The sequence below is a fragment of the Plecotus auritus genome, assembly GCF_963455305.1.
Source record: "Plecotus auritus genome assembly, chromosome: 8".
NCBI classification, from domain to species: Eukaryota; Metazoa; Chordata; class Mammalia; order Chiroptera; family Vespertilionidae; genus Plecotus; species Plecotus auritus.
Genome location: NC_137782.1, coordinates 42384552 through 42406435, shown reverse-complemented (window position 1 = coordinate 42406435; position 21884 = coordinate 42384552). Strand labels below are relative to the sequence as shown.

General features: G+C 54.2%; 1 protein-coding gene across 5 annotated transcripts in view; it reads left to right on the top strand.

Moving 5' to 3' along the window:
* CTDP1 (CTD phosphatase subunit 1) overlaps nt 1-16846 on the top strand; it is a 35298-nt gene extending 18452 nt beyond the window's left edge. For 3 of the 5 annotated variants that reach the window (XM_080683702.1, XM_080683701.1, XM_080683704.1), the window contains exons 11-13: nt 5145-5307; nt 11102-11292; nt 16061-16846. In XM_080683702.1, coding sequence (XP_080539828.1) covers nt 5145-5307; nt 11102-11292; nt 16061-16199 — 493 coding nt within the window. In that variant the 3' untranslated portion in view covers nt 16200-16846. Of the gene's footprint in view, nt 1-293; nt 429-5144; nt 5308-11101; nt 11293-16060 lie in introns of those variants that run through there. The other 2 variants (XR_013961390.1, XM_080683703.1) reach the window with 2 other exon arrangements.
* Nucleotides 16847-21884: the final 5038 nt, after the last annotated feature.

Below are 21884 nucleotides of genomic sequence, written 5' to 3'. Positions count from 1 at the left end.
TTCAGCTAAAGCAGTGATGGACTTCACCTCCGCGTTCGTGGAGGACGTGTACTTAAGGCAGAAAGGCTTCTTTGGTATTTCAGAGTAACTCTCGTTCAAGTTATCCTGCAAAAAAATTAAGTGTGGGTTTCTAGCTCTGTATTTTACTGTCCCAGAGAGGTTCAGAGGGGCGTGGTTTCTTGCTTAGGTTCTGATGTGCATGGACTTTCAGGTGTTCAGGATGGGCCCTGTGTTTATCCGCTACCACATAGAGTGTGGTGTGTGTGTTTTTTTATTGCTGAATCATTCTTAAGTGGCGAGGCTGCCTTCCTTTCTGAAGCTCCCCATTCAAGAGGAGAACCAGACGGAGTGCCAGGTACACCTCAGCTATGTGTTTCTGCCCCTTCCAGGCATCCAGCTCTGCTTTGACCCGGGACCGGGGACACTGCAGCCCCGCCCTGGTAGCCTCTCGGTCAAGGGGTGGGGAGGTGGTTGAGAAAGGGCTGTACCAGCAGAGGCTTCCTGAGCAGCAGACAGGGCGGGGCCAGGTCAAGGACAGCATTCCTTCAGGAAGTCACTGATGCTCTCTGATTTCTCCCTACTTTCACAAGAACAGGGAGGGGTGACCCTCTGTGTGAACTTGGCTGCTGTTGTGATGGGACAGGTAAGGCGGCTGCTGTTGTGATGGGACAGGTAAAGCCCAGTGGCCATGGTGGCTGAGCCCAAGAGTGGCTGAGTGGTGGTCCCATGTGGGCATCCCCTGGACCCAGTGGGGATGCCATGGCACCTTGGGGGGTGGTCTAGATAAGGAGAGAGAATGGAGTCCTGGCGAGTAAGTACCTGGGCCTGTCCACACGTGGCTGCCTGGCACTTAGAGCTTGTCCCTGTCTGGTTAGCACCTCAGATGCAAGGTGTGCAGACTGCCACGTCCGGAAACTGAGGCCTGTGGACCTCAAGAGCCCGTGCCACCGCCCGTCAGGGCACTCGCCAGTTCTTAGCTCCTACTGGTCCTGTAGTTCCTGTGTGTTGAGGGCTGTGGAGAGGGAGCCCCTTCTCATCCCAAGAATGGTGACGTGGCCTGTTCTGTACCCAGAACCCTAAGGCACCTGGAACTCATCTCCCTGGAGGCTCTGAGAACTGAATGTCTGTAGCTCTCCCTGAGATGTGTTGGTTCTGGGCTCGGAGGCTGGTCCATCCAGGAAGCTTGGAGTCAGGTCCTGGGTGAGTATAGGTGGCACTCTCCTGGCTGCTGGCAGCGTGTGTGAGAACCTTCCGTCTCACCTACGAGATCTGTGTGTGGGAATGGGAGTAAGAGCGGTCCACGCAGCCAGCCTCCATCACAGCCAGCACAGTGCACAGCTCTCCTTGTGCTGAGGCCAGGGCCAATAAGAGTTGCCATGTGATGGGCAAAACTTAGGGATGGTGAGAGGTCCCAGCCTGGGGTGTGGAGACACCAGGACCAGGAGGAACCCCAAGTTCTCGGCATTGCAAATCCTCTGAAATTCTGAATTCCTTTTTATTTATCAATCATTACTGTGTGTAGTTCATTGTGAACATTTTATTTTTTTTAATTGAAGGTTTTCTCTTTTTTAATATGTTTATTCATTTACGAGAGGAAGGGAGAAGGAGAGATAGACAGAAACATCAATGATGAGAGAGAACCAGTGATAGGCTGTCTCCTGCACGCCCCCCACTGGGGATTGAGCCTGTAACCCGGGCATGTGCCCTTGACCGGAATTGAACCCCGACTCTTCAGTCCACATGCCGATGCTCTATCCACTGAGCCAAACCAGCTAGGGCAAGGTTTTCTTTTAAGACAGTTATAGAATCCCACGCAGTTGTAGGAAATAATATAGAAAGATCCAGCTGACACCAACGGTAGCATCTTGCAAACTGCAGCCCAACCTCACAGCCAGGATGGGGACAGGGACATAGTGCATACATGGGGTGCTCCTCGCCCGGGGCCTCCTGACGCTCTTTGTGGCCATAGGCACGTCCCCACCCACCGGCTGCCAAGATCCGGTCGCCATCCCTGGGATTCCAAGAGTCTTCTGCGCCATCACTGTGCCCTCCCTGCTTCCTGGTGACCATCACCCATGTGGATGTCGGGGTGTGCCCTGTGTTTTTCCGGAATGACTGCGGGCTGTGGCTGCCGGGTTGGGTGCTCAGTGTGTGTTGGTCCTGTCAGGACCTGCCCAGCCCCAGCTCTCAGGTGGCGGGACCTTCTCGTGCCCCAGCAGTGACACTGCTTCTCCCTTCTCAGCATCGCCCAGCATGAGGCGTGTCCCTTGTTTCACTGGCATTTCCTCGAGGTCGGTGTGTGGAGCCCTCCGTGCGCCCTTGGCAGGAGCAGCTCTCTCTCTTTTGCCCATTTCTGACTGAATTGCTCGTTTCTACCGCCAAGTTTCAGAGTTGGTTACAAGCCCTTCGTCACTTCTGTGGCTACAAGAGACTGTCGCACTCTGGCCCTTGTTCCTGCCATCTTACAGTCGTTGACACAAGTTTCTACTTTGATGAGGTTATCTGTCGATTTTCCTTTCATGAGTTATGCTTTTGGTGTCAACTTGTCAGCTCTGCCTCATCCCAGGTCCTGAGGTTTTAGGTCTAGTGTGTGGTCCACAAGAGTTCCGAGGGTTGCGGGGGATGGGGAGTTGGAAGGGTGTGGGTCATGCCTAGCCGCACACTGGAATTCAGGGACCAGTCAGAACCAGAGGGGCTGTTCTGGTTCCCTGTCGTCTATTGAACTGTGCAGTTTTGCTCTTTCTGAATCTTTGGGGCAAACGTTTGGTCTGCAGTTGAGGAAGTCCATTTCCTTGTCCCAGGGCAGCTTCCTGCATGCTGTCCGCATCGACAGACCCTGTGCTTCCTCCCTGCCTGTCCTTCCAACTGTGGTTTCCGTGGGTGAAGGAACATTTTCCCTCACTGCTTTCATGACCTTTACTTGTCTTGAGTCTGAAGTTTGTGATGTGGCTGTGGGGCTTTGTCCTGTCTGGGACTCATTCAACCCCTGACCTGAAGGCTGTGCCCAGTGACAGGATGTCGACTCCTTTGTTACCGTCTCAACTGTCCCCAAAGCTGTGTTCATTTTTCCATTTTCAGTCTCCTTTCTGTCTTGTTCAGATTGAATGGTTTCTGTTCCATCTTCAAGGTCACTCACTGGTTTTGTTCCCTCCATCCCCTCCGTGGTGACGTTGAACCCACCCAGTGCATCTTGTTGTTTGGTTGATGTCTTCTCTTTCCTTACTGAGACTGTTGTTAGTTTTATCTAAGTGTCCTTGTAGCTGCTGGTTGAAGGATAACTGCTCTCCAAATTGAAAAAGAAATAGAACGAGAAGAGTGGCTTGTTTGCATTTTGTGAATCTTTGGCTTAGCAAGGACAGTGGTCCCACCGCCTGTGTGTCAACCTGTTGTGATCTACTCTTGGGTGGAAAAGCAGGAAGAAATACGCCCCCTACCCTCACTGCCTCTCAGGATACGGGGTTGGAATGTTACAGGTGTCCTGAGGGCCTCGGGACCCTGTTTGGTGACTGATGTGCAAGGTCTTACACACCTTAGAGCCCCAGCTCAGCTCAGCTCCACGCACCCCTAGGTCTGGGGGCCCCCTGCTTTCTTTGCGCTTGTTCTCAACCTTTCAAGTTTTTATTAAAACTCTGGAACCGTTTTTCTGAAGGGAAACTATATCTTTATTTTTAGTAAAAAGATTCCTTTGCTGCTTTTCCATATTCATGTTGGACTCTGAGTGTTTGGAACTGACAGTAAGTGGGTATGAACTGAAGTGTGGCCTGGTGTCTACATCAGAGAATAAGTATCAAGCACTCAAGTTGGTGGGTAGGCCGCTGACAAGGCTGGGAATATGCAGCTGACCCTTGAACCGTGGGGGGAATTGGGCGCCGACCTGCACAGTTGAAAATCCACATGTAACTTTTGACTCCCCAGAACATAGTTGTCCCTGGGTACCTACAGGGGATCAGTTCCAGGGCTGACACCAAAATCCAGGGGTGCTCAAGTCCCCTCTATAGAACAGCCTAGATCAGTGCACACAGTCGGCCCCTCTGCATCCACGATTCCCACCTCAGGTCAGAAACAGCAGGTGTTCATTGAAGGAAGTCTGAGTGTAGGTGGACCCGCACAGGTCACACCAGTGTTATTAAAGGGTCAGCTTAGTCTGACTTGAAAAAGCCAAGATCAGCATTCTTTAGGTTGTCCTTTATGTTTCCAGGTTTAAAAAAATCTTCCTTTCCTTAGATAATATTTGATTAGCCTAATACAATTGCTGCTTTTTGATTTTGTGGTTTAGACTTAATACCTCCATTTTTCTTCAAAAGAATGAGGTTTTACTACAATGTTGTCAGTGTCCCAGTGATTGGACCTGTGGTGTCTGTCTGGTTCCAGGCCCCCACAGAGCAGCTGACTCCAAAAACTGCCCAGAGGAGAGTAACTGCAGCTTTCACGAGCCCCTGAAATTCCCATGGCCGTGACAGGTGTGAGAGTGTGTCCATGAGATCTGACCGTTGAGACGAGTGTGTGTAGAGGGAAGCTTCAGAAACAGGTTCAGACAGAACTAATTGTAATGTAGTGGGACATCTCTGACACGAGCGTGATGTCGGCTCTTGGGTGGAGCCTCTTGGTCTTTGCTGGTTGGTTTATTGTATTAATATTTAATAGTTTAACCCAACTTTGGATACAGAATTCATGGTACCTTTTCCTGTTCTCTGTGGACAGATGCATCTGTTTCTTCACTTCATCACATTTCCTGTTTTTATAGCCTGGATAGTATAGAAGTAGTTAGTTTTGTTTTGTTAAATCTTATAGCTTGTTCAACTTTATTTTGAGGGTAAATAACAGTTCCTGCTGGTCTCTAGGACGTTTTTCATCATCACTCTTCCTATTTGCCCTTTGTTCTAAAACCAGTGAAGCCCAGTGGATGCTCTGGGGTGGCGGTGGGTGTTGGCCTTCACAGGAGGAAACCAGCAGCCTCGAGCTAGTGAGATGAGGCAGCATGTTCATAACTAGGATGGTCTTTGTGTGTGCGTGTGCTTGTGCGTGTGTGTGTGTGTGTGTGTGTGTGTGTGTGTGTGTGTGTACTTACCTGTCCCGAGTCAGGAATCTGATTCAGTGCTGGAAAAGTGCCTTCCCTCATGTGGGACCTAAAATGTTCATTTCAGAGCTGTTCAGCCTCATCAGCAGCAGATGTTTGGTGAAGAGCTGCCAGATAATCCTGATGGAGAACAGCCTGGTCCTTCTAGAAGAAAGCGACAGCCCAGCATGTCAGAGACCATGCCGCTGTACACTCTGTGTAAGGAGGATTTAGAGAGTATGGACAAAGAGGTGAGACCCTCAGCGTGCCAGGGCCTGTGCCCTCAGCCGGCTCCACTGGGGCCCAGCATCCTGCCTGTGGGTTGGGACTAGCACTTTGTTTCTAGGAAACGAAATGGGCAACAGTATCAAGTGATGTATCAGTGTGTCGGCAGCATTCAGCAATAAGAACACTACCTCGGGTTTGTGATTCCATCGGTTTGTGATTCCATGGTGGGTCCTCCCAGTCCCTCCTTCCCCAGGGAACCTGACAGCATCTGGGCTTGTCATTGATAAGGGGGTGCTCCTGGCATCGAGCAGGTGGAGGCCAGGGATACTGCCTAACAGCCATGTTAAGTCAGTATTGTCTGTCTCCTGGTTCATCTCTAAAAACCACAGCTCTCACATCAGCCTGTCCTTGGTCCCATCTGGCCTGGGGTCCTCCCCTGGCCCTTATGCCCCACACCCTGTCACGGGCCAGGTCCCTTGGGGGAAGGGTCATGCCAAGCAGGGTCTCCGTTTGTACATTGTTAGCACAGCATGCGCTGGTTTTTTTGAAGGGCCAATGTAGAGAACCACGTCACACATCCAGTAAACAGAGCAGCGATTGACTCCTAGCAGGCCCCCGGGTGGGACAGGTGCTGAGACAGATCATTGGCCTCAGTGCTCACCGCCTGGCACGATGGTGCCATGCAGACAGATCACTCGGTTTCACTGGGAGTGCTGGGCAGAGTGCTGAGGAGGAATACAGAATTTCAGTTTATTTTCAACAACAGCAGGAAAATGTAAATGGTCTATTCCATATAGAACCTCATCAGAGCCTCAGATTACCATCCTCAGAGATAGTTTTTTTGTGACCATTAAACCCAGTTTTTACGGGCCCAATTCCTCAATTTCCATCACCTGCCTCTGAGAACATTGAGCCTGTACACAAGCTATTGTTTCATAAAGATGTTTTCTCTAATAAAAGAATTTCCTCACCCTAACCCAGTGGTCGGCAAACTGCGGCTCATGAGCCACATGCGGCTCGTGAGCCGCGGTTTGCCGCTCTGTTGACTAATGAGTTTGCTGACCATTGCCCTAGCCAGTTTGGCTTAGTGGATAGAGCGTCGGCCTGCGGACCAAAGGGTACCGGGTTTGATTCCGGTCAGGGGCACGTACTTTGGTTGCAGGCTCCTCCCCAGCCCGGTCCCTAGTCAGGGTTGCAGGAGGCAACCAATAGATATGTTTCTCTCAAATCGATATTTCTCTCTGTCTTTCCCTCTCTCTGAAAATCAATGGGAAAAATGTCCTTGGGTGAAGATTAAAAAAAAAATTTCCTCAACACTACTTCTCTAAGCCCAGGTCTAGATGTCCCTTCCACAGGCATGCTGTCCACTTAGGAGGAGGACACCTGGGACCCTCGCTGTTCTCCTCCTGGCCATCCCCCCAGTCAGTCACTGCTGTGACGTACAGACACACTGCCCAGTTTGTCAGGCAGTGACAACATTTTTAACTCTTGTTTGTTTCATATCAAAGGGATTGAAATTTTAATGTCAAATAAAAGCGTTACATATGACTCACTCTGAAACTAATCTTTCTTACAGAAATAAAAATTAGCCTTAAAACCTTAAACATTGCTGTTGGGAACAGGAGGAATTGAAGGCGAGAGACATCCTGGACTCTCCCAAAGAGCACAGGAGTGAGAATAGAGGGTGTGTCAGGAGGCTGGGGGTTCTGTTTCATCTCCACCACGAAACCACGCCAGTGTTGTGGGCGGCAGGTGACCTGGGAAGTGGGGGGTGTGGTCCGCACTTCCTGACTGAGTGGGAGCTGACGCTCCTCCTCTTCTGGGGCTCCTCGGTCCTGGGGAGCCTGGGGCGTGTCCTCATCCTCCCCCACGGCATGGCGAGAGGTCTGGGAAAAGTGGGGGCGTGAGCGTGCTGGGAGTGGCAGGCGGTGCTGTTCTGGGCTGCTGTCCCTAGGCTGCATCCATAGGGAAGGCCCCGTAGAGCCGCCCCAAGCAGCTGAGCAGAGAGAAGTCTGCTCTTCCTTAAAATTTAGTCAAACATGATGGCCCGTGCCCCAGCTGGCATCCACTGAAGGGACATGTGGCTCTTGTGCAGGGGCAGTGAGGGCAGAGCTGCTCCTGGCTCTCTGGTCACCCTGGATCTATGGCAGCCAGTGGCTCCATCAGAGGGGCCCATCCTTCAGAGTCTGTTCCCTGGGAGGAGACACGCGTGAGACTCCAGGGTGTCAGGAAACCCTCTCACCTTCCAGTGGGTGTGTCTGCTATTTGTCACCATGAGACAGCCTCCTGGGGATTTGCACTCCTTTCCTGACCACCCAGCACTCAGGGCGTTTCAGAGAACCCCCGCAAGTGTAGGTGTCGCCTGGCCAGCGAGGAGAACCATAGACCCAGTGGTGCCTCCACACCAGGCTGGACCTCTCCTCTGTCGCGTCGTCTCGGCAAGTGCTGGTCATAAAGGTGCAGCCTGAGGTCTGCCGGCCGCCTCCTGCATCACACGAGGGCTCTGCGCGCACACTGGTAGCCTCAGATAGGAGAGGAGTCGCAACAGTCCTGTGAGATGCGGGGGGATGCATAAACACGAACTACCGCTCTGCATGCAGACTGCGGGGCGTGTCCTGACCCAGAGGCAGTGACGCTGCTCCCCAGCACCTGTCACTAGGGGAGGACAGGTTGAAACAAGTAGAAACCGGGATCAGAGCCGTTGTGTCCCCCCTATTGCCAGCGTCCTTTTTCAGATAAGATTCTGTTCTTGGAGGTGAGTCAGGATACCTGCTGCTTCAGCTTCACCACTGCGGGCACATTCCATCCTGATTTAGCCACCAGTGACCTCTTAGTCAACACAGCGTCTTTTGCATGAATTCCTTATGTTGACTCTCTGAAAAACATTCGTGGCAAATACAGTTAAGTTCTAGGAATCTACCCAGGTCACCTGGCATGGTTTTGTTTAGTTACGTGGTGGTACTCTATCCCTTTCAGTAAATGGATAATCCTGGGAAGTGTGACTGTGAACATGAGCTTGCTCACCTGTGCCATGTCCTGAGGTCCCTATGCTCACCTGTGCCTTGCTCTGAGGTCCCGGTGCTCACCTGTGCTCACACCTGTGCATTGTCCTGAAGTGCTCACCTATGCCATGACTCGGCTTGTTGTATTGTTAGGCCACCAGAGGGGGCTCTTGGGCTGGGATTATGTTGAGATTGCAGTGTACTCGCCTGCTGTGAACTCCACACCACATCTGGTATCTCCTGAGTCCGGGTGCAGAGCTCAGACGCCTCTTCCAGCCCCAGCAGCCCGGTCCCATTATTTCCGTGCCCACTTCCTTCTGACCCCAGAGCTGTTTTAGACACTTGTCCTCATAGTGCACCCGGCAGCACACCAGCATTTTAGAGCCGCGTCCTTGCAAACCCAGGTCTGAGACAGAATCTCTACTTTTGTTTAAAAATTATAAAGCATATGCACGTATAGTGTGATTTCCTATTAGTCATTTTGGTGCCAAGTGGTTATACTGTGTGTATAACCGGGAGTTGTGTATAGTGCTTCACTCAGAAAAAGAGCTTTTTGCCAAACCAGGGCCAGTTGTGTCATCGGTGTTTGTGGGGCTCAGCATCGGGAGGCGCCCGGCCCCATGCTGTGCAGAGGCAGCCCTTCCAGCTCAGCAGAGGGCTTTCTGCCGTCCTGAGACCAGGGCCTGTATTTTATAAGATGGGCACTCTGCTGAACTTGTTTCTTTCTGTGAGCACCGTGAGCTCGTGCCTCTGGTCTGTCCGCATGTGTTAATACGTGTCCTTGGAGAAAGTGATACATGGATTTGCTATCTGGTTAGTTAAAGGGCCATTTGGGACGAGCCAATCAAAGTGTCCTGAAGTGGCCACCCGGCCCCAAGAGGCCAGCATGGGCCAGAGTCTGTCCGTGTGCAGCTTCACCGGTGTTGTTGGCTCCGGGCCTTCCTGAGGTCCTGGGGACCCGGAAGATGATTTCAGCCTGACGGCGTCACACCACACAGCCCTGTTGGGTGCGGGGCTGGCACACCTGGGAACTCCTCAAAGAGCTGCTTCCCCAGCTTGCCGGCAGGTCTGCCCTGCGCTGGCAGAATGCTGGGCTGTCGTTAACTCTGAATAAAACAGCACATTTTCCACTGGCCTTAGAATGCTGAGACGAGCAGCTTTGGGGACGGTGGGATGCCACACACTCATGGCCTCGTTCCAGTTGTGTCATAGGTTAGGATTGTTCATAATACATTCATGATCCTTTGCTCAAATGATGGCTCTTCTCAGGATACAGAATTAATAGAACATTCTAATAGGAGGTTTGCTTTATCAAAACAGAGTAAATATACCCATTAAATATACCAGGACGTAAGTGTCAGTGACGTCTCGGGTGAGTCTGCAAGCGGCACCATGGGTGATGCTTAAGAACCTGTGAGCAAAGCCTCCACTGTGTGTAACAACGTCAGTGAGTCTGGGGGCTCTGCTGCTGTTTCTGGGTCTGCAGTCGGTCTGTTGGAAGCTGGAGATGAGAGCCTGAAGGTGTTGACATTGATGCGAGCTGCTTCCTGGTCGAGGCTGCTCTGTGTTGGGAGCTCTCTCTTTAATCAGAATTTTTAGCTTCCTGACCATCTGGGGTGCTTTACTTGGTGGTATCCCTGCAGGCCCTGCAGCCCATTGTCCTACTTCATTCAGAGAAGCTCCCGGGCCCTCAGAATGCCTCCTGACCCCCTCAGGGCAGGTGTGTGGGGTGGGAGGGAGGGAGTGCACATGACCCTGAGTGAGGAGGGAGCACTAGGGGATCCTCCCTGGCTCAGGGCTCAGCTGGAATCGCGCCGTGGCAGGCTCCGTGCAGAGGGCACACACTTTTCTGTCGAGGGTTAACTTGGGACAGAGAAAACAGGTACTGGTGCAGACTTGTTGAGCCCATGACAGTGTCCCAGTCGTCACTGGAGAGCAGAGCGCTGGCTAGAATCTGCGCTTGTTACTCCTGTCTTCCCAGTTAAAGGACTTGGAGAACTCGCAGGTCATTCCCAAGGTCAAGCAGGTGAATCCTAGCAGACTAATTTTTAAGTTGATAATTTTGTATGGCCCATGAATGATGCTATAAACATCCAGATGGCCCTTGGCAAAAAAGGGTTCCCCACCCCTGCATTACTGGAATCAGCCAGTTCCATGTGCTTGGGAGCAGAGCTGAGCTGGGAAGTGAGCCCAGCAGCCCCTTGGTTACTGGCACCAATGGTGCCAACAATGCAGTTCGGGGGTGCCTGGCTCTGCCCTCGCATGCTCTGCCCTAGCCTTGGGGTGATGACTTGTGGGGTCCTGGCAGTGCTGGCGAAGCGGTGTGAATGCTGCAGACATCGGCCTCTGGCCTCTCTCCCCGCTGCCTGTGCTGGTGTCGGCGAGTCACTCGGGCCAGCTCTGCCAGCCAGAGGCTGTTTGCTCTCGTCAGCCTCACCCAGCAAGTCCATAAATGGTTCAACCTGGGGCCTCTTGGAAAAAACAGGCACAGGTTCCACTGACTCCGCCGTCTGGACACCCAGTCGTTCACCGTGAAGTCAGTGCGCTAGACATGAGATCCCTGTCAGAGTCATGCACCCAGAAGTGACCCCCAGGCTGTGCCCCCACCCCCACCCCCATGAGCCTCGCCACGTTCCTCAGTGCTGGTGTTGGACCAAGCTTACCACAGCCCAGCGTGGAAGCATAAAGTAGCATGGAACACGTGGCCCCAGGGTGTGCTGAAAGTGTGTCTGCTAGGTAACGCATTCCCCCAGGGGAACGTGTGTGCGGTTCTTTAGCGAGCTGATCTGTAAGCTGACTCCTGGCTCTTTGGCAGGTGGACGACATCTTAGGAGAAGGCAGCGATGACAGCGACAGCGAGAAGAAGAAGCCGGAGGAGCAGGAGGAGGAGCAGGATGGGGCACCACCTCAGCACAGGGAGCCCAAGGCTCCAGCAGCCCAGAGGGAGCACACACTCCAGTCAAAGTCACCCAGCGAGAGGAGTGCACCAGAGACCCGGGGGCCCAGGTGAGGGTGGGCCCCGGGGAGGGTGGTGAGAGTGAGGGTTGGATGAGGAGGGCTGCCCTGGGGGAGGGCTCGGCAGGAGCAGGGCCCAGGCCCCCACACTGTCTCCCGGAGTGGCGGCACCTCTGCTCAGACATGATGCTCCACAATCACAGGCAGGTCTCCGCCGGGCTCACAGACCAGATGGCTGGATCGTTGTCACCCGCTGCAGTCGAGGGCAAGGGACCCGAAGGTGCTGTGTGGTCCTGAGAGGGCCAGGGTCACTCTCTTCTTTCTGAAACAACTCACATACAGCTTTTTTAAACGCGAACATTTTCTGAGTATTACATCGTGATGATGTGGTTTTTATCCAGACTATGGTTTCGGTTGTTGCTCAGGCAGCTGTTTGTCCTTCAGGAGGGGCTGTGTCTATCCCACATGCTGCTGCGTTTACAAGTGTGATCCAGGCAGCCCGCCCCTCAGTCCTGGTCTCGCCTGAAGGGCGCCTGGCCCGTGTGTCAACCGCAGGAGCCTTCCCCGAGCCCTGGAAGGAACACCTTGCTATGCAGGTAGCGGGCCTGGGCCGATGGCATGGTTGACATGTGACACTTCCTGTTTTTCATGGCGCCCCCACCGTCCCATGAGCTCACCCAGAACTGAATTTGATTCTGCGGGCCTTTTATTGGCTGAGGCCCTTCACGCCCTTCAGGTCTGACCCCTATGCTGTTGTGTGCCCGGGTGAGTGACAGCCACGGCTGGGCAGGAATTCCAGCCACAAGTGGGGACAGATTGTCCCTGTTCCAGCTTCAGGAGTTTCTCAGACACACACACACACCTCCCTCGAGATGGCCACTCAGCTGAGCGGCTCTGAGGCCGAGCTGCCCAGCTAACGTGTTCAGTCTGTGCTGGGAGATGACGAGCCGCACACAGTCACTGCTCGCTGCGTCTTCATTTCTGCGAGCATCCCCTGCGTTTCTGGGGGAGGGACATGAGGACGGGGCCTTGCCGAGTGGTGTCCTAACGTGAGTTGTTATCTCATTGATCTGTGGCATGTGCTCTGGTTAGGAGTTTTTAACCTGGCACTGTCTTCTCTCAGAAAGAGAAACGAAGTGTTTTCTCAAAGACCCCAAGAGGACTGGCCACAGCCTGCAGGCTCTGTCCTTTGGGGCGGAGGTGGACCACGGGTGCTCCAGCTGGGCTAAGTGCTGCTGAGCTGAACACACTGTTTTATTTGAAATTCAGTAAAAAGTGCTATTGGGGTTTTTGTTGTTCATGTGTGGATTGTTTCGGTTCGTGACGACTTCCGTGTGTGATGGCACGGCCCGTGCTGATGCCACACGTGCGGTTGGCAGTACATTGTGCCACTCCCGCGGGCCAAGCTGTTCTGAGGAATCTGAATGCCACTGAACTTAGCAGTGTGTTTTGTCGGAAGCAGAAAGGGTGTGTTTTTGCTTCTGTGCCAAGAACTGACTCGTTCTCCTTCAGATCAACAGCCACCACATGCCTGTTCTGTGTGCACGGCAGCCGGGCTTCGGCTCTCGGAGGTCAGTCCCTGAGATAAGTCAGTGCATTTGGAAAGCATTTGCCCAAACCAGAGCTTTCCCAGAGGGCACTGCGCTTGCCTTTGCCTGGAGGCATGGCTTCAGGGTGACCTGAAAGTCACGTAAGACTTCCTTCAGATTCTTTGTAGAGTCGGTGGCCGAGTGAAGACGACAGGTCAGAAGGGTGGAAAGGAGCAGTTTCCTTCATGCCCGGTTGACAGTGGTCTCAGCCGTTTCCCTCACCAAAGACTGTTCTCCGAGTGCCAAGAATGTCAGTCTTGGCACTGTGGCCGTCCCATCTGGCCGGTGGTAAACCAGGAAAACTACCCCATTCTCAGGGGCTGAATTCCTGGCATGCATCCGGCCCACCCACCTGTGCTCAAGCATCGACCCCATGTTTCCATGTGGACATGGGTGTGGAAGGTGTTTCTAATGGTGGTGGATTGACCTGGCAGTTTCGCCTTAATACACTGGGGGTTTGTCATCTCTAAAATGGAGGAAATGCAGAACTTCACTGAGGATTGTCAGTTCCTCACTCGCTTCCCCACTGGAGCCGTGGTTACGCACCGTCATGCCTGCTACTGCCGTGCCCTGTTGTCTTCAGTGGACCCCTGGGCATTCATCACATCTGTGTACACAGTTGCACCGTGTCCAGTCTCTTCTGCCACAGTCAGTGCTATGGGGACTGCCCCATGCACTAGAGTGTATCACTCGGTGGATTTCTGAAAGCAGAATTGCCAGTCAAAAGGTGTTTGCACTTTTAACCTGCAGCTGCTGACGGTTGTCCTCTGTGGAAGGTGGTGCCAATTCAGACTCCCCTCAGAACAAATGACAGTGCTCATTTTCCACACCTGCCTCAGCACACGACAGATCAAAAGTGGTGTCATTGTTTTCCTGCCTTTGTCTAAGGGCTGTGCCCATGCCCGAGGCTGAGCCCAGAGAGCCCACACTTTGGGGACAGCGATTTCACCAAAACAGTCCAGCCAGTCACTAAACAGCAACAGTAACAAGTCTGGAGGGAGAGGAGGCCAGGACCCAGGGCTGCTACAACATGGGAACTAAAATGTCCACTTTCTAGCAAAAACATTACGTAGAGACAGCAGAGTCTGACCCACACAGGAAGACAGCCGCAGGCAAGCAGGTGTCGGAGGTCACAGACTGAGGCTTCAGAGAAGCCAGTATAGACGGAATGAATTATTGACAAGGCCTCATCTAGCAGACGCTATCAGACAGGAACGCTGCAGCTAAAAAGTGTAATACCTAAATGGAAATCCACCAGAGGGCCCCAGAGTTGATTTGAACCTGCAGAAGAATTAGCAGACTTGGAGATGGAGTGATAGAGATCACATGATCAAAAGGCACAGACTCAGGTGTGGGCACATGGAGTTGACCAGGATCCAAAATCCACAGACGCAAACACGCTGCCCAGTGCCACCTCGGGAGCAGAGCCTGCCAATCAGATTCAGATGGTCCTTCCTCTGTCCCAGACGTGGCCTCCCAGAGATGGGAGACAGACCACATGTCCACGCATCACACTATAGAGTGACCTCATGGGTCCCGTGTCCCCGCCCGCAGGTGGGCGGGCCAGGACTTGAAACGAGATCTATGATGGGGACAGATGCCTGAGTTCCTCGTCCACCCAGGGCATGTTCTTTTCTCTGCAGGTGCAGAGCCCTCGGCAAAGGCCTCCTGACCTTGCTGATAGTGTTTCTTCTGTTACGTAAATAAATTACACGGCTTTCCTAACATCAGCAGTTGTGGTTTCATATGGTGGGTCTGCTGCAGTTTGTGTGTTCGCTTACACTGCACATGTGTGCTGTATATAGTTACGTGTGATTGAAACATGTTACATTGTTGTGTTACATGTATGCTGTTCTTGCACACATGCTGTGTTTGCCTAGCTCTATACAGTGCCTGTCACAGGTAATTACCATCTGAGCAGTCTCTCCAAGAGATCTTTCAGGCCTGTGACACGAGCGGCACTGCGCGGTCCCGTGTCAGGGTAAAGGCAGGACAAGGTGGGTTCCTCAGGTACCGTTTTCAAGCTGTGGCTGAGTATCCGTCTCGGCGCAGAGGGAGAGCCATGAGCTGTTCACGGGCTGGCGGGATCTCACCGCATCCTCTCTTCAAGTCTGCAGGTTCATCAGGGAACTGAGTGGTCTGCAGGGCCATAGCAAGGGTGATTAGCGCCCTTGCCGGTGTTGCTCATTGGTTGGCGAGTGTGGGAGGCAACCAATCTCTCCCTCCCGCCCTCCGTCCTTCCCTTCTCTCTAAAAGTCAATGGAAAAAACATCCTCGGGTGAAGATTAGCAAAAAATAACAATTTTTGAAAAGAAGGGTGATGGCATCGGCTGGTAATGTAATGTGCCGGTGTGGTTGCAGTTTATTGTTTATCCAAGTAATTGTGACAGCTGCCTGAGGAAACAGTGGGCTGCCAGGGCGCCCCCTGGGATGGGCCTGTCTCCGAGTCTGCAAGGCTCACCCATCTTCCCTGGGGCCTGGGGCCTGCGCGTGTGTGGTGGCTCTTTGTATTATCAGAGCCGACACCATCTGGAGCCCTGTGGAGAGCGCTTTGTCCTGGCTCTTAGGTGGAAGGTAGTGCGGGGTCCCATGGCCATGCACAGCGCCTGCCATGTGTTAGGAAGAGAGGCGGCAGCTCCAAGGTGGGCTGGACAAGCGCATCACTCGTCCTGGCCCAGCACCTGGCCTGCCTACAATCCACCCGTCTGCAACTGGACCCGCTCCGTGTGGGCCGATTGAGGCCTGAAGCCACCTAGAGTGACTGGAGGCCCCGCTCACGCCTGAGCTCCTGCGGGGGCAGGTGCTGGCCTGTCCTAAGCCCTTTTCCAGCCTGTTTGTTCAACGGCAGCCAAGGCCTTGGAGCTGACAGGGAGCACGGGCTTCTCACTCCTCTGCCGCTTTTCTTTCTGTCCTTTATGTTCTCTGGGGTTCCAATGGGCCTTTTGTTGTAGTGGTTTCATGACTTCTGGTGCATCACTGACGCCAGCGTTGTTTCTTCTGTCGTCCAACCACGTCGCAGTCCTTTGAAATGCGCAGTGAAGGAAGCAGAGAGAGCCTGTGTTGTGGTCCTGGGTCGGGTGGCCCTGGCTGTGTCCTCCACCTCAGAACTGTGGTTTGCTCCCATTTTGAGACTGGAAGCCCCTTGGCATTTGCAAGCCCCTGGCATACAGACCGCCTCACAGGGACAGGTGCTGTGTGGGAGCATCTCATAGCAAGTGCTTCTCTTTCAGGGGCCACAAGAGGAAGCTGAACGATGAGGACGCGGCCAGCGAGTCCAGCAGGGAGTCCAGCTGTGAGGACGAGGAGGGGAGCAGCTCGGAGGCAGACGAAATGGCGGCGGCGCTGGAGGCGGAGCTCGACCTCATGTGACCTGCACAGCTCCCCAGGGTGGGCGCACATGTCATCTCCCCTCCTGCGACACCTAGACGTCCCGTGCTGGCCCTCACGTGGGGGTTCCTTCTCTCCAGGAAGACGTGTCTCTTTCGCAAAGCTCCACATACAGAAACATTTTGCAGAAATGGGTGTTTTGAGAAGTTTTACTACCGGAAAGTCTACTTTTTTCGTAACCATGACAGGAAGCGTGGGCCATGCCAAAGATCTTGTGGAGCTCGGCCGCGCAGGACTGTGGTTCCTGTCATGTGTAGGGGCCTGGAGGGTGTTTTCCTTTAAATTCCATGGCATACCATTCAGGGCGAAGGCGGGGCTCCGACGAGACAGGCGTGGCAGGAACCTGGCGCCCTGTGCTTTTCACACTGAAGTTACCAGATGTGCAGGGATTTCTGAGAGGCCGTGTTCACACGTGGACAGGCCTGAGAGCCCCTCTGTGACCCTCAGGGCTCGATTCTGAGCGACGCCCGGGTCCCTGGAACTTGTGTCCCTATGTTTCCGGGACCAGGTTCCAACACAGTCCGGCGTCCGCTCCTGCTCCTCAGATCTGATGTAAAGTTTTGTATATTTCATATCTGACCCACCAAACAGGTCTCTCCTCCATTTAATAAAAGTCCTTTTTGTAAGCTCTTCTGTCTGGTGTGTTGCGGCAGCAAGTGGGCTCTCCGTACCTCGTGGGGCGCCCGCCCACCCCTGAGCCTGTCCCTGTCACAGCTTGTAGAGCAGGGGACTCGGTGTGCCGGGAGGTGCTGAGGGGTCCCAGCCTTGGGAGTTTTTTGTCAGCCAGCCACGGCTGTGGGTCCCCGTTATGGGGACATTTTTCAGAAGTGTGCAGCAAAGCACTAAGAATGTGGAAGGTTATTTGGCTTAAGGAACTAGATGTGCGGACCTACGGAAGCAGAGGGCAGCACTGCACCCCTCAATGGCATGTGGAACGGGGTTCGTCATGCACACATAGCAGCCAGCTATGTGGGTCATAGGATGGCCTGTCCTCAAATCCCGTTGTTCCCAGACCTCTGGGCTGATCCGGTCAGCACGACCGGTGGTTCTGGGGTGAACCCTCTCGCCTCCTTTGAGGCAGCCCCTTGGTGTCCTCCTCTGTGATCCCTGCCAGACGTCGGCTACGGTGGAGGACACCAGAGACCAGGAGTGTGTGACCTGCGATGTGCCTGCCTCGCGAGGTGGCAAGGCGGTTGCTGGGTGTGACGTCCCAGGAGATGCAGGAGGGAGCGTGACCAGGCTGCTCTCCCACCTAAGAGCCTACGAGGCTCCTTCCCTAAGCTGTCAGGCTGTCGGCATTTGTGAGCATCGTGCCCCCGGACACCATGCAGAACTCTCCCCTCCACAGGTGTGACCGTGGCACTTCCAGACTGTCCTCATCCGGAGAATCCCTCCACTCTGCATAAAGGTCATTTCCTTTCTCCCACACTTGGGGGAGGACATGGCAGGCCTGGTGGCTCCTGTGCCATTCTTGGAGGCCAAGTATAGGTCTCACTGTGACAATTTCCAGGCAACTGGCCCAACCTCAGGGTGTCCTTGTCCCTGTTCTGGGCGTGTCTCTGGACAAGCCCCTGTTCCTGAGGGGCTCAGGCAAACCCCAGCAATGCTGCCCGTGCTCAAACGCAGGCCGAGAGCCGGGAAGGAGCCCAAGCAGGAGAGCAGGTCCCAGCGCTTTGGGGTGGAGCAGCTGGTCCTTCTCGGAGGGTCTTCTGTTTTCAGTTTTGTGACCTGTTGATGTGACTGGGTGGAGCTGTTCCACCCCAGGCAGGATACTGTCTGCTGTCCTGCGTCTCAGCCGCAGAGACAAACCACCCCGGATGTGGCTCCAGACCCTCTGGGACACACCAGCGGAGAGGAGGTGGGGGTAAGCCTCTTTCCCACCTCGTGCACATGCACACACATGTACACACATGCATGCACACCCAGGGGACAGCTGGGGCTCAGGCTGTCCCTGCAGTACAGAGCATGTGAGCTTCCATGGGAGCCTGGTGAGTTCCAGCAGCCTCAGCAGAAGGACGGCAAGCGCTCACCCTCTGGAGCCCTGCCCTCAGCAAGCTTGGGGCAGACAGGAGCTTAGCCCACTGGAGGGTGGAGGCCGTGGCTCCTGCCACCTTAGACCAGGGACCTTGGGGCCTCAGGGACCCCCACCCTGGCAATCACCCGACATGCCCCATCAACCCTGCGGAGAGTGCTGTGAGCACCCACCCGGTGGAGGGCCATATCGAGGTGAGTGGGGGCAGCTGCCTCTCCCCTTCTCTGTGGATGGTCTCAATCCCAGACAAGGCAGCCGCCCTGTGAGGACCAAGCGTGCACACATTCACTGAGCACTGAGCCAGGCGCTGGGTCCCTGGAAGGCGTGCCCCACCCGGGTACACAGGGTAGGGAGAGGCCAGGGAGAGACCACGGAGGCCGGTCCTGCCCAGCTGTGTGTCTTTGGAGTGGAGCGGCCCTGCCCAGCTGTGTGTCTTTGGGGTGGAGCGGCCCTGCCCAGCTGCGTGTCTTTGGGGTGGAGCGGAGCAGAGCAGCGACACCTGCTGCCCAGTTCACAGCCGTGAGCATCATTGCTGAGGAGCTGCCTCCCCTCTGGGGTGGGAATAGTAAGTGGCCTCCTGTTGGCAGCCAGATGTGCAGATGGCCTGAGACCCTGAACCTCCCACTGACCTAGCTTTCTGGGGCTGCCTAGCTGAGCCTGGCCCTGTGGAAAGCCAGGGGGAAGCAGGGTGCCCAGCAGGTTCCTGGGAGAGGGAGGCACTCAGGCCGGAGGGAGCGTGGGTGGACAGGCAGGTGGACAGGTAGACAGGCGGCCGCAGGTGAGGCCCCCGCCATCGGCAGGGGCTGACTTGTCACATCTGCTGACCTCTATGGAGTGAACCCCCACCTGGGCCAGTTTCAGACCGACACAGTGACCTCACCAGCAAAGAGAATAAGAACATGCAGGACATGGGAGTTGATGAGCTTTGTTCTTTAATGTGTTTCTGTCACGGTAGGTTTATGAAAGTTAACCTTTAATAATGGCTGTTTAACAGCTGCCTTGCTCTCTCAGCCCAGAAGCAGCCCCAGACACCCTGCCGCCCCCACCTGCACTGGCCCCCAGCAATCACTAGGTGAGCAAACGTTAACATTTGTGCGATGCTCACTTGCTCAGCCAGTCCCTTTATAGCCTTTTAAGAGCCTCTGTTCTTTTCATAGAATCCAATAAATGTAGAGCAGGAGAGACAGACATGGGGCGGGGGCAGCTTCTGGAACTTTCTCTAGGATGGATCCCAGGCATCTTGTAAAGGGGGTGGAGTGGGGGTGGGGCCTGAGCCCGAGTTTCCAACAGGTTCTGGCAGCAGAGCCCCATCCACCTCCCTTCATTTGAGGTGAGGGACTCACTGCCCAGAGAGGCCTCAGAACTCCCCCAAATCCTGTCACTCGCTGGTTAGACTCCACTATTATCCCAACCTCCTGCCACCTGCTCTGTCAACTGGCCTTCACCTCTCTTCTCACTGAACATTACAGACTCAGCTATTTCAGTACACTCACCTACATGCACACACTCAGCTACACACCTATGTGTGCACACTTGCACTCACCTACACACACATTCACCTGGAAACACATGCACCCACACATGCACACACGCTCACACACAGTCACCTATACACACTTACTGTGGCCACACTCACACACATGCACACAGGCACCTACACAGCAAACCATCAGACTGGTGAGAAATCCCTGTGAAGAGAATTGCCCCATAATATCCAGCTGTTCATTGACAACACGAAATCTGCTGCCCGCAGCTCCAAACCAGCAACACCCGTGTTTCTCTGGGCTGCGTCCTCGGTGCAGCGTCTTAGCAAACTCGTCGCAGCTACACCGCTGCTCCAGGTTCAGGCTGGCCGTGATCAGGCCTGAATCTGTGGGCTGTGGTGGAATCATTTCTGACAGCACCGCCCCAGGCAGTTCCCTACCTGTGTTTTATCAAATTAGCTAACATCCCTGGTTTCAGAACTAAGCAAACAGCCACCCAGGTGAACAGGACACAGCACCACACGGCACAGGTGAGCCGCTGCAACACAACACAGCACCACACGGCACAGGTGAGCCGCTGCAACACAACACAGCACCACACGGCACAGGTGAGCTGCTGCAAGGCTCATTTGCAGAGTAAGCCATGCTGCTGGGCTGATGGTCCAGCTACATCCAACTGACCATCCAGGCTCAGGACCCTCCCCTGTGAGTCTCCTCAGTGGGTGCCTCCCCAGTGCAGGCCCCTGTGTGTCTAAGCACTCTTCACTGGAGCAGACACCTGCCTTTTCTGGGCACAGCAGTGGTTCCTTTGGTCATGCAGGTCCCCACAGAGGTGAGATCTGTTCCACCCATGGGGAGGAAGCAGGGACCGCCCTGCCCTTCTGTGGGGAGATGCAAACAGAACTGGTCACCTGCAATCTCACTTGCAGCAATTTTAGCTAAAGATGTTTCATCCTGGAGGGAAATACTTAGGGGTCTCTGGGAGCATACAGGACGAACCCACCAAGTTCTGTCTCATTGGGGGAGTGGACCCAGGGGCACATGTACTGTGGTGATGACAATAACAACGCCAGGAAGCTTTCAGATCTCATCCTGGTTGTATCTGATCAGAGCACAGGGCACAGATTTGCACAAGGGACTCTTTGCCCTCAGTCAGTGTTGCATAACAACATTGGTTTCTGCAAGACCTGCTGTCACTCTCGAACCAGCAGGCTATTGCATTTCCTTCTAAAATCTAAATCTTCCGTTTTATAACTTGGCCAGAGTCCAGTTTAACAAACAAGAAAAATTTAAATCTAGCAGCATTTGCTACTTTTTTTTCTCAGTAGCAACTGTGTGTCTAATTGCTCTGCCGTCCCAGTGTCCCGCGAGTGAGTCTGAGGGAAGTTGGGGCTTTCAGCCACCCCGCTGACCTGCTTAAAAAGCCGTGGGTGTCTTTCTATTCCTGGTTCTGGTAACTCTGTTTCGTGGGTGTTGAGACGGGGAGTTTTCCAGTCAATCCACAGCAGTTCTAGGAAAACAAGTGAGAGGGACACCATTCAAATGTGGGCCTCTGCCGTGTTGCGTTTGCTCCGGAAACTGCATACTAACCAGGGGAGGGCTAACCAGGGCCTGGTCCCTACAAGCTATGGGACATCCCCGCTGCTGCAGGCCCCTGGGGGCGGGGGCCAGTCTGTATTTTAGCACTGACTGTCTCGGCAAGTGGCCATGGCTCCCGGCACAGTGTCGGTCCCTGACAATGCCCGGCTAGAGGACCAGAGAGCAGCAGACAGGTGACATGTTCATGGCCCATCTGAGAAAGCAGAGCTTTCCTAGAAGTCTCCCCTCTCTAACACGGTGATAGGCTGGATGGCTCAGTTTCAGTCACTGCTCTTCCACCTATCCAACGTCACCCAGGGTCCACTGGCCTCCTGCCAGCAGGACAGGTCCCCGTGCAGCCAGGCACATGCCTTTGCATAAAGTAAGGTGTCCCCAAGGCTCCGTTTGTTCCCTCTACCTTTAGCACGCCGCCCCTGTCTACCTGACCATCACACCTGCCTACCTGCACATCACATCTGCACCTGTCTACTGGCCTGTGTCCCCCGTAAGAGCAGAAGCTCCTCAACGACAGGAACCCTTTGCCCTGCAAGTGCCTGGCACAGACCTCGCACT